This window comes from Eurypyga helias, unplaced genomic scaffold, assembly GCF_000690775.1.
Source record: "Eurypyga helias isolate BGI_N326 unplaced genomic scaffold, ASM69077v1 scaffold17268, whole genome shotgun sequence".
In the NCBI taxonomy this organism is placed as follows: Eukaryota; Metazoa; Chordata; class Aves; order Eurypygiformes; family Eurypygidae; genus Eurypyga; species Eurypyga helias.
The window spans coordinates 5,961-22,318 of NW_010266434.1; the positions used below are offsets into that span (position 1 = coordinate 5,961).

Consider the following 16,358-nt stretch of genomic DNA (forward strand, 5'->3'; position numbering starts at 1 on the left):
GGTCACCTCATATGAGCTTTGGCTAATAGAGCTTCGGCTATTATAGCTTCAGGCTCTCCTGCCTCTTCAGTTTATAAAGGCTTCCAGTTCCAGAACACAGAGTTTAACATTAAGGCATACATACAGCTATGTTGTTTGCTTTCATTTAATAAAGATCGATTTACTCAAATACATGGAATGTTGGCACAAAACTAAAGCTCTCGTGGAACAGCTACCAACCGTACACAAATACTCTGTGAGGTCCTCTTGACTTGCATTTCTCTGATAGATACACCACAAAATGGCTTTAATCATACAAACTGAACGCTGGATCAAATCTCTAAATAATAAGTAGCAGTTAAAGTAAATGGTTTGCTTTATTTGTAAATTATGTACAGAATACACTTTTGTTTTAATTACGATGAAGCAGGAGAAAGGAAACAGCCGTGGTTTCCAAACGGTGCTGCGTCCTTCACCTGCCGGAGATGACCTCTTTCTCTGAACCAGATGTACAAAACCAGTTTGGATTTCCTCGTTTGCTGGCACACGCTCTGGAGAAACAGAGAACACTGCAGCCAAATTCAGCACTACCGGCTTTTGATATTTTCAGCAAAATACTTCTGCTAAAACTAGGTTTCTTAGGAAAGTTTTCACAATCTTTTGAAAATAAAATCAAGAAGAAGATCAAGAAAGCCGTGCGCTAAGAAGGGCTTTACCTAACTAGCTATCAAATAACTAGGAATAATCTGAGATTTGGTCATTCAACTTTTACCTGTTGTACAAAAGCAAGTTGGAGAAGCTAAACTAATTGACCAGTTATGCAAGTACCAGAAAACTACAGTTTTCAGTGTGTTTGAGGACGATCTGGGCAATCTATCAATCAATAGAAAACTTGTCAGATTGATAAAACTCCTGTAAATGGATATTAATGATTAACGTAGTACCAAGGAATCGAGTTAATGGTTAAAAAAAAATAATGAAGGAACTAGATATAAAACTGTTTGGTAACACGGATATTTCAGCCAACAAAGATGCTACTGTATGGTCTATGTTTTGGTGATCAGCCAACAAAGAAAATCCAACCATTTGCACATACTTAGTCCCAGAACCACAGTGAGTTATGACTTTTCATGTGAAGGCCGACTTTCGGGATTTTCCTCTTCTTCCTCTTCACAATCCCCTTCATCTGTCTGCTGTTCCAGTTCCTCTTTTGTGATCATTTCAAAGTCGTTTCCATTTCCACTACTGTGCTGGGACCTGTCGTCTTCACGCCTGTCACTGTCAGTGTCTGAATGTCGCTCTCCTCCTGAGCCGTCTGTTCCTGAGTTCCTCGTTGCTTCTGTTTTCCCATCGTCTTCCTCCTTCTTCTCACTATCCGATTTCTCCTCGCTGTCATATTTTTGCTGCTTTTTGGATTCTGATTTTTCCTCTTTCTTTGAGTCTGCTTTTGGTCCTTTGTATTCGTGTGTGTACAGGGGCCTGAAGGAGTCAATGAATCCCACATCTGCTGTAAGATTGGGCAGGAACCAGAAGTGATGCCTTCCTCCTGTGATGAGCCAGATGATGAGGAAGAGGATGCAGCGAGCTGTATAAAAACGGGAAAGGAGTGTTTTGGTTTCTGTTACGAACATCCACGCTGAACAACTGTGGTGTAACAAGCAGCCGCTACCAACACACACCCCAAGCCAGGGCCAGGGGGGAAACCTCTCATTCCCCGACAGCACTGCGGAATAGTTTGTTCTTGCCAAGTCTCCTCCACCCCATTAACCACGTATCTTACCTATCATTTAGCACTTAATCCCTTCCGTGCAAGAAACAGAAGCCAAAGAAAACTTTAAAATCCCGGGCACACCGTTCTCACTCCTCAATCTGTTTCTGTGTGCCATTCTAGGGTTTGTTTTGCCCTTTGTTTTTTTTAAACGGAGGAAATAAACTAATCTCCACTACACAGGAAACACAAAGAGGTGACACAAGCTTGCTCTTCCCTTCTTTCTGTGGCACAACTCTGACACCCAGTGCCCACGAGGGAAACACACACCCGGAATCAGCCTGGCTACGTGGCAGTGGCACCTCTCACACCACCCCGAGGAGTGGAGTCAGGCCGTCTACCCGCCCTTTTATCTTCGCCTGCTGATAAAGCGATGATGACGGACACTTACCAACAGCAAGAAGAAGAATACTGGCGACAAAACAGCCTGCGCCTACGCTGAGGTAATAAACACCAACACGCATTTCTGCTGGCCAGAGTGGGAACAGAGTTGCAGCTATAACAGCAATCACTACGTGGAAAGGCAAGAAGAAAAGCATGAGAACACAATTGTTTTTTCCTGGTACACGTATAAAGGTTCTAGGCTTGCCATTTATTCGAGGGACTGGCTTGGCAGAGTGTGAGTTACTGACAGAATTTTAGGCCTTGACTGAAACCTTGTCTAGTCCCCCTGCTCCCATTCTCATACCGAGTAGACAGACGCCGCACTCCGCGCCTCTGAGCTGCAGTGCTGGATCACCAGAACAAAGAGAGCGCCTCCGAGGAGAAGGCATGGGCAAACAGGTGAGCAGGGAGCTGCCTGTAAGCGCAGAGCCAGGACACTGGCACAGGGAGCTGGGTGCAGATCACGGTGGTCCCGAAGACTGGTCTGAGGCCTGAATATGGCCCCAGGGGATAACAGGGATTCTTAGGAAAGGTGGTTCTCTCAGGGTGCAGAAGCTGAGAGTACAAGGCAAGGGGGCTAAAGCAGCAGTACAATGATCTGTTGTTAGCTCACTGGTGTCAGTTAGCATCAATACTCTTTTAGATTGAAAAAATTACCTGGTTGGCTTATCCTACACAAAGACAAGCTCTAGCATCAGGAAGGTGTCATTTGTAGTTTAAATGGATTCCTTTAACATCTTTCACATTTTTATATAACCCACCACATTTGCCTATTGGGCAACTTAATCATTAGCTTAAAGCTAATAAATAAACAAACTGTTGCAAGCTAGAAATAAAGAGCCTGCAAACTCATGCAAGTTCGGACATTTGCTGAAGCATGTTCCAGGTTTGGTTTTGTTTGTTTTAAACATGTGTAGCCCCTCCACCCCGAGATCAACATTCACATAACAAGACTTGTATCACATCGTGCTGAAACTGAAGGGCAAAAGCTTCATCCAGAAAAAAGACAAAGCTCCCCAAGGACAGACATGGACACTACGCCTACATTTATGATGTGCTCACTCAAGTCTACTCTTACTTACCAAGCACAAGTCCCATGGCAAAAGTTTTAAAGTGAACAGGGTCATAGATCCACACATATACCTACAACAGAAACAATCCGGTTTACACGTGGAAAATCAGGTCTCTGCTACACGGTTTCATTTATTCCCTCATCCAAACGCTTGCTGCCATGCTGTGACACTTGGGATGAACCAACAGCCCCGTGGACAGCACGATGTCAGGGTGGAGAAGCAGGGCCCGTGGAAGGCAGGCAGGACAGTCCTTTGAGTGGGACTTGAGACAGGTTTGCATCAGCACAAGAAGTGCAGGAGGAGACAGAACCAAGGGGCTGCCCACCATCGCTGTGTGCAGATCAGGGTGCCCTAAGGACACCTGCAGCTCAGGCAGGACGCAGCGCAGAGCTGGGCAGTGCTCTGGATGCTGGAGGGGAAGGAGGAAGGGAAGGGGGATCCAGACTGTAAGAAAAACAGCAGAAACCTCAGACTAGGTCTCTCAAAGAATTACTTCATGACTTAAGTTGTACCCAGAGTAACTTACAGGTGATGTAAAAGCCTGGGGAAAACAATCAGAAAGTAAAAGGAAATTAAAGATTCAGAAATACCACTGAAGTGAAGTCTGGTTTTGTCTGTCTTTATTCACTGACGTCGTTTGGCATGAAGCCCAGAAACTGTTGTAAAGAAAAAATTCCTCAGGTCCACCAAGTGGAACCAAGAAAATACTTCTGGCTTTGAAGAGATGCCCTTAAGAGACAAAACCAGACTGAACATACGGACCGAAATGCTCAGTTCAGTGATGGGCTGAGATAAGCACAGCTGTACCCTCTGTTCCACAGCGCAGTTACCTAAATGTCTACAGTTGCAACACTCTTCCAAATGTTTGTGCAAGACCTGTGGATCCATTCAAATCAGATTTGCTCAGCTGAAAACAAAAAGCTTCTCGGTAAAATGAAGAACTTTCTGAACTAGAACAACAGGATTTTTTTTCCTTAACAGACTAAACACTTTGAATCTTGCCTATTGTCAACTGTGAAAAGAAGCTGCTGATTAGCAGAAACCAGCAACCCTCACAGCAGATGTATTAACATGAACTACCAGGAGGACACCTTAGAGGCAGCAATACAGTTTTTCAGTGTTATACAACAAATATTTGATATTCTACTTCTCACAGGTGTAAAAGTTACTACACGCAGGTGTAGCGCTGCTGCAAGTCAGCTGTCCCATGGGCCCAAGCAAAGTGAAGATCATGATGGGACTGGGCAACAGGATTGTGTGGAATATTCAGTTTGCAAGTGCAAAATAATGAAGAAGAGGGAAAAACCAGCTCTAAAATAAATACACAAGGATTCTAAATTAGCTACTGCTTAAACAAAGATCTGGGGAGCTGCAGTTTTAAAAACTGTCAGCTCATTAATAAACAAAAAAGTAAACACTTTAAAAGCAAATACTGTTATACTGCAAACAGAATCCTGCACCCTTGTTCTAAACGCTGCAGCCACTCTGCTTACTCCACACAGAAAACAGAGAGGGTGTGAGGTGAGTGTGACTGTGTACGAGGTGGGGTGAAAGAGAGCAAGGCAGGCTTAAGAACTGCTGGGGAAGGATAAAAGAACGATACGTAAAGGAAGCACTTGTTCCACACGAGTGATTTATTACGGCGCGCACTGCCACTTATGTTTTATAACCAAAGGTGTACAAGAGTCTTAGGGGAGATTCCAGCACAGTGACACAGAGCATCAACGCAGAGCACAGCATCATTTTGCTGAAGTAAAGACTCACCACTTATCCCAGCTCTTAAAAGCACAAACATGACTCTACATTATGGAGCTGTTAAAGAATTAAACTCTCTGTCTTCCAGGAAAGCAAAGTACTGAGGAGTATTTAAGACCACAGTTTCTTTGGTAAAGCCAGGATGAGAATTCAGGAACGCCCAAGTGTCACCTATCTGCTCAGATCACCAAGTCAGGCTGCCTCGGAGTGGTAGATATTTTTTATTTCCCCTCCTGTGACTGAACACCAAGTTTCTAAAAGGCTTCTGTTTTGTTTAGAGATATTTCAAGGGAAAAAAAAAGAGAAAGAGAACCCAAGGGAGAAAAACAAGTGATACAAGCACTCTCCACCTGCTGACTGATACCCAGCCAGTCCCCAAGCAGTGAGAGCCCCACGGTCAGCCCCCCCCCAGTTTATATGCTGAGCATGATGACATGTGGTCTGGAATGTCCCTTTGGTCACATGGGGTCAGCTGTCCCGGCTGTGTCCCCCCCCAACTCCTTGTGCCCTCCCCCAGCCCACTCGCTGGTGGGGTGAGAGGCAGAAAAGGCCTTGACTCTGTGTCAGCACTGCTCAGCACTAACGAAACATCCCTGTGTTATCAACACTGTTCCCAGCACATCTCCAAAAAACACAAGTCTGCAGAAATCTAGTAAATTAAGCCATTATCTGACAACAGTAGACTGATGCTGAAAGTTAGGAAGTACCCTTAAATCTTACCTCATTTCCATCCAAGAAAACTTGGTCTTCGTGTGGCTCAAGTTTAAATTTTCTCTTAGTTTCCTTTTTCTTGGGTGTTCCTGGGGTCTCATCCTGAGAACAAACACAAAGGATGTATACGCAAAAAAAAAAACCCAAACAAAAAAATCATGAAGAGGGCTTTAAAATTTCTATTAATTGACGATATTGAGTCTGGTAACTTTTCGCAAGCTTAAGATCATGTTCAATGGTTTGGTTTTCAGTTTGGGGTTTTTTTAAGTGAAGATGCTTTATTTCCTCCTGTTCACATTTAATACCAACTGGGTACCTCAAAAATAAAGGAAAATTGTAAGGAAAGAGAAATTTTATTTTTAGTTAGTGTCTCAGGACCAGGCTGTGACTCCAGGATTACATTATGTCTTCAAATGCCTACCAAAACTCTGCTGGTATGAGCAGCAGGTCTGCACAGAGATCGAGAAGTGAGTACAGCACTTCAGAATCACGAATTTTGTTAGAATTATTTGGTAACTGGTGCCCTATTTCCCACAGGGGCATCCTTTCAGAATCAATTCCCACCTCTTTATTTTCTACCTCCTCAGTCTCTTTTTGGATCTTGTGCTGCTTCTTCCTTGTCTCCTGTTTCTTTTTCTTTGCTTGAAATTAACTTTCTGATTGTTGTCCTTTGTTGTCTCTGTTACTGCCCACTAGCTTGTATAATCCATTAAAATATCAATTCAATAATTAATGCTTAGTTTAAAAATTAACATTAAATTTCATAACTTTCATAATCAGCATTTTAAAGTACCTCAAAAGTTAGGTAATCTTATACTGCCTTCTGTGCTTAGACCGCCAGCAAGCTTGAGTTGTTTAGAATTCTTTTATTAGCCGCGTTGCTTCCTTCTGAGGCCTGGACCTTCCTACACGCAGGCTGTACCTTGCACTGAATGGCCAGTATTTCACTTCGGAGCGTTGGAATGGGAATGGCTTTTGAGCACTGTCCTACTAACTCTCACTGGATTCATACCACTGTCTGTAGAACCAAAAACACAGTCCTCATCAAGTTTCTCCTGCAGATTCCTGACATTTGAATTTAGGAATTCTGTCCTGCTAATAAATCAGGAATGAAAACATGAAGAAACACATGAAAATTTGTACAGTAAAAATAGTCGGAAGTCTCTGAAAACAGAAGTCTCTGAAAACTAGTAATGGGACTGTTGGTGACAAACCCAGCCCACTATTCCAGAGCTAGTTCCAAGCACCAGTACCAAACACTGCATTCCCAACATTCCAATTACCACAGGTTGCAAAGTTGTTTTTCTTTTACAGGCACAGCTGCACTGTTTTGTGAGGTCCCATGCACAGGGTCTCTCCAGGCTGAGGTACACTTGTGCAAAGCGGCAATGCCCGCTGCAGCTGAACAGGAGTGGGTTCTGATTAACTCCACATTAGAAGATGATGAGGTACAAAAAGGCCTAATCGAAGCCTCTTTTCTGATCTAGATCAAAATCAGAACAACTCCAAAGTTAAATAAAAAACAAACCAAACTCCAAACAACAAAGCAGCATGTTTTAGAGATGAAAATGGGCAAAAAAGGCTATTTCACATTTTGGAACAACCAACCATATTTTTAAGCCAATGTAATCTTAACAATCAGTTAATATATTCCCTGTTACAGGTTTGCCTCTTCCCTTGCAGACAGCACTTACCTTCTTACACTCCTCTTTTTCACCATCCTTTTTCTTTTCCTTTTCTTTCTCCTTCTTAGTTTTGTCATCTTTGCCACTCTCCTTCTTGCTCTTTTTCTCCTCTTCTTTCCCACTTTCAGCCTTTCCTTTTTCCTTTTCTTTCTTTGTATCCTTGTCAGGTTTCATTTTCATCACTTTCAATGCTCGATGAAAGAACTGTTTTTTCAGGAGTCTTAAAATTAAACAAGTTAAATGATACATTTAAGTGTGATAAAAACGTTTCCCCAAGCAGCATAATGAAAGTATGAGACAGTTTTGAAAACAAAGATGATGAAACTACATGGTTTTCACTCTCAAACACAGTAAAAAAAACCCCTATCATTGTTTTTACATACAACCACAAATGCTTTAGAATGCATGAGGCCTAAGTGAAATTGGTTCCTAAATAACTGAGACATCGTGCACTCATTAATAAAATTGATGAATTAGGCTAGGTCATACCTGTTGCAGTAATCAACTACAGACTCTCGGGTTGTAAATAAAGCCTCTTCTCCTTTCTTTGCCTTTGCCCATTTAGAATCCAGGAGGCAATCCACAGCTTTTGAGGCTAAAGGGGGAAAATAGAATTAACAAGACCGTAAAATGAATGAAATTTCTCTTAATATTTAGCCTACAATCCTTGAACTGAACCAACCAGTCAGTCATTTCTAGTGATGGCTAGAAATCCTCCTGATCTTTGAAGTAAGACTAGCCACTGTTCTGAAATACAGCACTCTTGACAACTACACACCTTTAAATCACAGTGAGAAGTTTATTGTGTTTACTTCAGGCTGATAAGATTAATTTCATAGCTATCTAATGCCTAGATATGTCTTCAAAACCAAACGGTAAGATCAGTACTTACTAGATAAAACACTAATACTGAAAGCAAAACAGGCCCCCCGCCTCCCCAGGTACAATGTCAGCAGAAGAAAGTTTCATGCTCTGGGTAAAAGTAAGCCTACCAATGAAATAATCCACTCGGTGGCCCATCATGTTTGTGGATTTTGTTGGACAGTTGAAACGTAGGTATTTAGCAACAGCCTTCTCCTCTTTGAATGGCTCACCGATCTCCTGCAGGAGTAAAATTAACAGTTTTAAACACGTGGGAAAGACAGTCGCTTGGGCTCAAAAAGCAGATATTGCAAAGTCCTCATTGTTTTATGGCAATATATAAATAATGAATAAAATGTAAAAGATGTGAAAATAGATCGGTTTTCCCAAGAACCTTCCATCTACATAAGGCAGCAAAGCATTCCATTACAAACTCCTTCAACAGCTCCAGAAGAGCAAACTACAGGAGGAACGATGAGTTAGGCGCTGGGCACATGGGAAGCTGCTTACGGCATACAAGCTGGATGCAAACGGTTGTGAAGCCGACAGCAAAGGAGAACAACAGAGTAAGGAATGGGCACGTAGGAAAGGACAGCAGTGCAGGCAGACTGAGAGAATGCACAGCAGCTTGAATGCCATGTGACCGAGGAGAAAACCACCCTGGAAAGAAGCTGTTTTGGCTACAAGATTTCCCTACCACTGCATGACTACGAATTGGCTTAAAATGCAGAGCAGCACCAAGGAGAGTCTTCCAGTCTAGAGACAGGTACATCAGGGTGAAGCCCAGCAGGATGAAACACAGCAATGTCAAAACAGCCGTTCTGAGTCAAGGGAGCCTGCATTCATAAATCCCGTACATTTACCAACTTGCAGCGGGGTCACAGACTGCAGAGATTCGTAGGACAGAAAGATGGAGATGGGCATTTTCAATCACGTAAAATTAAGACCTAGTATTTGTAGATGGACTTTTCCAATATTCCTGCTTCACAAAAACATACCCGAAACAAATATTTGGTATATTAAACTTCCTCCAAAATTCCTTTCTGTACGAGTGCTTTTAATCAATAAATCTTAATTCTCCAAATCCCCCTGCTACTCACAGATCAATAACAGAGAAACACTAGGACATCTTTTCAGACTGCCAGTACCTTTTCTGTACCTATTCTTCTCATGCTGGCCAAAGAAAGCGATTTACAGAAGCCACAAAAGAGGTCGGTGATTTACAGGAATATATAGAATTCAAGGATTCTATTTAAAGACATGATGTTTTTAAAGGTCAGTAAACATATACAACCTCCATTACCGCCCTGAAGATGAATAATCATAATGTTGCAAGGAGCATGTTCAGTGGAAGTGCAAGGTCAAAAAGATGTTGTTACAGCCGCATAAAAACTTCAGATGGCCAGAGTTGTTAATTTTCAACAGTTTGCACAGCTAACTTTCAAAATCAACTGGTTAATGAATTATCCTCTAGATGGGATTGTTGCTTTTCCTATGAGGACAATTTTAAAGGGAATAATGTAGACATAAGGCATCTAAATGACCAAAAGCACTCCACAGTTTGCTAGTTTGAAAGTCTTGATATTTTTAAAGCCTAAATATGCCTGCAGAAATATGCTCCCATACTCACCACTTAGATGGTTCTAAAAACACAGGCCTAAATTTTTACAAGGGCAGGTAGTGACAGGGCAAGGGGCAATGACTTTAAACTGAAAGAGGGCAGATTTAGATTGGATGTAAGAAGAAACGCTTCACAGACCAGGTGAGGAGACACTGGCACAGGTTGCCCAGAGAAGCTGTGGATGCCTCATCCCTGGAAGGGTCCAAGGCCAGGCTGGATGAGGCTTGGAGCAACCTGGTCTAGTGGAAGGTGTCCCTGCCCATGGCAGGGGGGGTGGAACTAGATGGTCTTTAACGTCCCTTCCAACCCAAAGCAGTCTGCGATTCCATGTAATTAAGCCAGATGATCCTAACAGTCCTCATACAGATTAAATTAACTCCTTCTCCAAGTTCCATCTTTTTTGCTTTTTCAATCTTAAAAATACGTGTAACTCATGGAAAACTATGCACTGACAGCACGTGAGTGCACAGCCTTTATACATGGTGGTTTGATGTCCCCTTATGTGGTGCAGTTGTACCAATAATTGTACATCACTGATGATATTACCAAGTTTGGTACTTAACCAGATTTGGGTTAATAACAGCAAAATGAGTTCCAATGCATTTAAAGAAAATGAGTGAATGTGTATGCTCGTTACCATATGGCACACATACCAAGGTACCACAGAGTGTCATGACTACAGGCAGCAACTGAGTTTCAAAATCATGGTTTTAATTTGCTGGTAGGAAATATTAGAAACTTCGAACAACAACTCACAGGGCAAGCGTTGTTCTTCACAGCACAAGCCGTGAAACAGTCGGAGAAGTGACATATAATCACATGGATGTTAATTCCTCTGCTAGGATGTTGGGTTTTTTTCTTCCTAAAATATTCATGATTCCAACAGGTCATGTGATGCGCTACACAGACAATGGCTTCACCAGGAGATTTTTTATTTTTGATTGCTCTTTACTATCTATCGCTTTGTCCTCTCCTGTGGGATAATTTCATAACGTCCCAAACAAAAAAAATCTTCCCTGTGAGAAAGACTGCCATGGTTCCACTGAGCTCATTCTGTGAAAGTTTTCCCTGCCATTTAACCACCATTTTTCATCCTATTTCCATCCCTTTATTTGCAGAGCCAAGCTTCTGTTAAAATATTCAAAGAGATGATTTACAGACAATAACATGACATCAAAATCTACAAAAGTACTGAAAATTTCCTTGTCCTACGCACAACCTTTTAAAGACACAGGTCAACTGATCTTTATGTTCAGCTGTAAAAAGAGCCAAACCCCAAGCATTTTAAGGCTCCTTATGCATTTAGAAATAGATTATACAAATGAATCAAGGGGTAGTTCTCAATAAATTATAAAGCTTCAAAACAGATGAGACAGCCTTAAAAAGCAGATGAAAAAATGGTGATACTTACAATTTGCTTTTATAAGAAAGACAGGATTCAACAAACATCTCAGGCAATATATTTCTAGAATGTTGTAAAATGTCTTCTCAATTAAAACTCTATGATTAAATTGTTTTCAATTAATAAAAGCTAGTGTCAAGCTTCTAAATACTTCTGCTCTAGATTTTCAGACCCTTGCATCTACTTTAATTTAATCTATCAAAAAATGCATGTTGTTACTAGACAGCATGTAAAATTCAGAGATCTCTGATCCCTGACAATGTACAAGCTCTGGAAGAATGCCATTAATAATAGAAATCAGGCCCCATTTCTTATTTATCTCGACAGAAGAACTCCATCTACAGGAAGACAGGAAAAGCAGTGCTTAGACTACCTATTTACTAGAAATACATTAGCATTTTAACTTTTTAAGAATAATTCTCAAGCATTCCTATCAAAATACTGCCCTGTATGAATTCATAAAACGATGCTGAGATTTTCCAACCCAGGGACCTTCCAGATCCACTGAAGCGAAAGGAAAACCCTAATCGTATTTGCTTTTTACCATTATCTCCCAATCAAAGCACAGCACAGCACGTCCTGAACTTCCTTCAACACACCCATGTAGTTCCCAGTTAATTCAGCCTCCAACTGGGGCTGCAGCAGCCTGTACACATCAAAAATGAAAATAAACACACCTGAACTCAGCTATTAAATCTAGTGTGCTTCCTCCTCCCTCTCATCTCTACCCGAGTATGACTTATTCAGGTTCTCTCACTCCTTGGAATCACTCAAAGACTGTCAAAAGGCCAGAGCATATTTGAGGTTTGCAACGTCCCTCATTCCCACCCCCTCCCCTTTGGCATCACAGTGGTGAGAAGACGGCAAGACCCAAGGCAGGATGACTCCCTTCCACAACACCGCAACGTAAACAAGGTTTCTGGAAATCAGAACGGAGTAAGTGATGACTATCGCTAACAAGACAAGTTATTTCATGCGCAGACAAAGACATTACAGGGATTTATGTTCCTCTGTTTTAAAGGGGTCATCAAAACTCTTTGATTTTAATAAAATGTGTAGTTTATTTCTTTGTTCTGAGAACTCAGATTTACAGAACGCAGTCTCTCACAGAAGACTTCGGAATCCTAACAGTTTATACAGTCTTCAGATAAGGAAAAGAAATTCATGCACATCTGCCACATGCAGCCTGTTTTTCAGGCTGAGAAGCCATGTCCAAGATGACACTGTCAACCCACGTTCCATCCCTCACGCCCCTCCATAGGATACAACACTACAGCTGCATTAGCATTATCTTCTCTGAAGATGGTCTGAGCACATCAAAGCTTGGGATGAATCCCAAAATTATCTTTTTCCTTTCCCTGCTGACTCTCAGGACCTTAGACTAGAAGATGGTCTGTGGCAGGAGAGTGGGTACTCCTCATCCATCCTCCTGAAACATTTATACTTTGCCTAAAATAAATCAAGGTGCAGTAGAAGAGAGAAAAAACACCCTAATTGGCGTAATTCGATAGATCACTGGCTGGGAGTGAGTAGGGGGCAAATAAACACCTCAGGGTCTTAGGCCTTGCTCTTAGGACCCCATCTGTATTTTCTTCAGTGACTAATAAGCATATAATTGTCCAACACTTGCACTGAGGAGCAGTACTTGGATTGCCCGAGAGCCATGCAGAGAAACCAGTTCTTCTGATGACCATGGCTGTGTGCTAGCCATGCGCATTAACTTTTCTTTACCAAAAAAGATTAATAGGTATTGCCTTATATATGAAAATAAAGTATTGGTTTTCTTCCTGACCCCTTTTCAACCACTAACTTTTTTGAGCAAAAGCTGTAAACACAGAGTTCTGAAACACGTGCCAAAGGAGCAATGTACAGTACTGTGAAGCCAAAACATGCCAGCTTCGGTTCTCTTCTAACCCGCGGCCAGTTATTTCCACTTTTCCCCTTCCCACCTCCAAAAATACAACTTGGATTTTTAAAAGACAGTGATTTCTTCTTTTACTTACAAGTGGGGCTGCTAATTTAATCCCCAGTTTTCAGCATTGTTCCCCCCTCAATCTTTGTTTCTTCCTCTTCTACCACCTGCTATCACTTGTTTTCAAAGTTATTTAGCCATTCTTTCTTATCCCAGTCAGCTTTACAACAACTTACAAGAAAATAAAGACAAACAGGCAAACTGGATTACAGTCTGCATTACTGGAAACCATTGTATTGTCATTCCTGAAGATCCTTTCCGTACTCATTCACAAAAATCTGCAGCACAGGAAGCAGCAACGCAGCTGTTGCACATTTTCCTTCCAGCAGAGCCCACATCAAGACAGGACCGAAGGGCAGGCTACAGCAGTTAATACTGACTGGTAGATGTCCTTCACCAGGAGAATCTCAAAGCTTGAATCCAATTCAAAATTCAAAAAAAAATTCAAAAAAGAATTCAAAAAAAGAATTCAAAAAAATTCAAAAAAATTCAAAAAAAGAATTCAAAAAAAAAAAAGGTCAATGAGGAAGGCACGTGTCATTAACACACGTACACAGCACGGATGCCACCTCAGCCAGCAACGTGCAGTGAGACATTCGCTGACGAACTGCCTCAGAACTGTTTTCTCTGCTTAAGAGAGCAGCGTTTCTGTGCATTAACGTTTGCAGAGCAGAGGACACAGCACTAAGGTGCTACGCAAGGGCTATTAATCCCAGCACAAAGATAAACAAAACTTCACATGGGCAGAATAAAACTGTGCACAATGGAATCCGGCCAATGCCATTAAAACTTAATGCCTACTTAACAGTCAGATGGCAGACCTGCCAACAAATTGCCACGTGTTACCCTGCTGGATGCTTGTCAAAGCAAGCGACTCAAGATTTTGTGTTTAAATGACTACTTCAGGACATGTATGGAATTGTATTATTTTTTCCCCCAAGAGATGGAATAGCTTTGATGGGGTTGCTGGAGAAACGAACAGGCATCCAAAGACATTCCCCAGCTTCAGTCTAAAGAAAAGACACTAAACTAGCCATTACACAACATATGTTGGGATTTTTTAACAAGTCCTTCATATACAGCAAGCATTCTTCAGTTCAGAAATTTGAATCACGTGGGGGCCCACTGGCTCGAGCAACCTGCATCCTACAGACCAGCCTCTTTTCACCACTGCACACCTGAAGTAATCTCTGTGTTAATTACAGTCAAATTACCCTCAGGAATGACCCTCGGAAAACTTTACCTCTAAAATGTCTTTATTCAGACTTTTGCAGTTAAGATTTCTGCAACTCCTGCAACTTTCAGCTCGCTGCCAGAGGAAGAGTCTAAGGTATGCAGTACAGAGCGGGCAACGTATGTTTTTATGAACACACATTCTGTAAAACACATCTTTGCTGCTACGATGGAACACGCAGAAAGTCGGCTTGACAAAACTTGGAACTATTTTCTCGAGACTTTCTTCATGTCTCACCTCATGTTTAGTGAGCTGACCTAACTGCCACGATAGACATAAAATCCTATACACGTTATACAAAACCCAGTTTCTCGACAGGTAGTATTTGTAATTGTACTCTATCACATCAGCCTCTTCCACAGCTAAACAGACCATCTCCTGTCAAGAAACACAGCTCTACTTAACCACAATGGGGTAATCAAATGTCACTGACATACAGTATGACAGTCTCTTTACTAAGGGGTAAGCATCACCCTGCAGTAAGCACACACTCCTAAAGCCTTTGAAACACCTACAAATAAACATCCTACACCTCACTGTAAAACAAGAAACTTGCAGCATTATCCTGAAACATGATAATCATACTGTAACTAGGCCAATTAAGTTCAAAAAGCTTAAAAAATAAAAACCAAAACCAACTACCAACAAAACACACATCCTTTTGTTCACTGACCAATTAAGAACACCCTCTGGCATTCAGTGGTATCCTTTGTTCGCTGTCTCTTCCCACTGTTGTTGACATAGACTGCTAGGACACAAGAGACATCCATCTCCGTAACTGTATCACAAATTTAGGCCACAATCTTAAACCTTAAGTGTTAACGCCCAGACATCGATTTAATTACTAACAATCTAGGAAATACTTCTACTGCTAAGAAGCTGGAAATTAAGCTTGTGCTTAAGTGCTTGCAAGACCACAGCCTTGGGCGTTACACAGAACATTAAATTACATTTAATTATAGTTTGATTAACGCTTTACTGAGCTGTTGTCATCCTTGGTAAGGGGCAGTCCGTGATTATGAAAAGAGAATCATTCTGTAATGTTTTATGATAATTCACTGAGTGCTTGTGATTGGTAAGTCTTGCTTAACAAGATCTGATTAATTACTCTTTGCATTCTCATCCCCCCTCCCCCAGTAATCTGAATTAAAGGGGAAAAAACCATTACAAGTACAGACAGATCTCCATCTTCTTGAGGGAAGGGAAGTGGGCTGGAAAGGGAAAGGAAGAGAGAGGAGAGAAAGCAACCAAGCAGAAGGATGACATATGAAGTGTACACTGTTGAATGGCTCTATTATTTCTGTCCTGAATATCATCACCGAACAGCAGAACAATAAATCCAAAACCAAGCATTGTTTAGGCTTAGGGTTAGTAATACCGGACAGCAACAGGCATTACAGTATCTGACGCTGTAGGTACGCCCAAAATATGCATTAAAAACTCTGTAAAACTGTTATGTCCTATACTGAGAGGGCCTGACCGCCAGGTAAACGAAAACACCTAAACAGTCTTCATTTTGCCTTTAAGTGATACCACATAATTATCGCTCCATTTCAACATCATCTCAAAGCTGATTAGGTCTATTTTTAGACGCGGTTGTTTGTTTACGTTTTCTAAAAACGAACTTCCTTTCCTCCCCACAGCATTTCCTGGCTGGAACGCGGTTGTTTTTTAGATGCCGATCCCATCTGTCCCGTTCCTTTTGCCGAGGGATCGCCGGAACAGACACGCTGGGTGTCAGCTCCGGGCTAAGGCGGCTGCTCGCCTGGGCTTCTCAGTGTTGCTTCGGCACCGCTGCCAAGTGAGACCCCGAGTGCAAAACGGCCATTCAAAAGAGGTGACAGCTCCACATCTCCCCCCGGGTCATGGGGAAAGACCGTGTAGTTCTGAGGGCGCAGACCCCGAGGGGGCAC

At 41.9% G+C, this 16,358-nt stretch overlaps 1 protein-coding gene across 1 annotated transcript; it reads right to left on the reverse strand.

Annotated features, from left to right (window-relative positions):
- Window positions 1-337: 337 nt before the first annotated feature.
- Window positions 338-8,459, reverse strand: SEC62 (SEC62 homolog (S. cerevisiae)). The gene is made up of 7 exons (XM_010157089.1): window positions 8,348-8,459; window positions 7,845-7,950; window positions 7,365-7,575; window positions 5,680-5,772; window positions 3,214-3,274; window positions 2,139-2,258; window positions 338-1,564 (listed from the first exon to the last, which is right to left on the reverse strand). The coding sequence occupies exons 1-7, from the start codon at window positions 8,376-8,378 to the stop codon at window positions 1,098-1,100; spliced, it is 1,089 nt and encodes a 362-aa protein (XP_010155391.1). The 5' UTR covers window positions 8,379-8,459; the 3' UTR covers window positions 338-1,097.
- Between the last annotated feature and the right edge of the window lie 7,899 nt (window positions 8,460-16,358).

Excerpts from the sequence above, each read along its gene's own strand:
- SEC62 (XM_010157089.1), bottom strand. The coding sequence starts at position 8,378 with ATGATGGGCCACCGAGTGGATTATTTCATTG. Across the intron at positions 7,576-7,844 it reads GTAGTTGATTACTGCAACAG|ACTCCTGAAAAAACAGTTCT; the intron begins GTATGACCTAGC and ends TTTAATTTTAAG. Across the intron at positions 2,259-3,213 it reads TGCCATGGGACTTGTGCTTG|TGATTGCTGTTATAGCTGCA; the intron begins GTAAGTAAGAGT and ends CTTTCCACGTAG.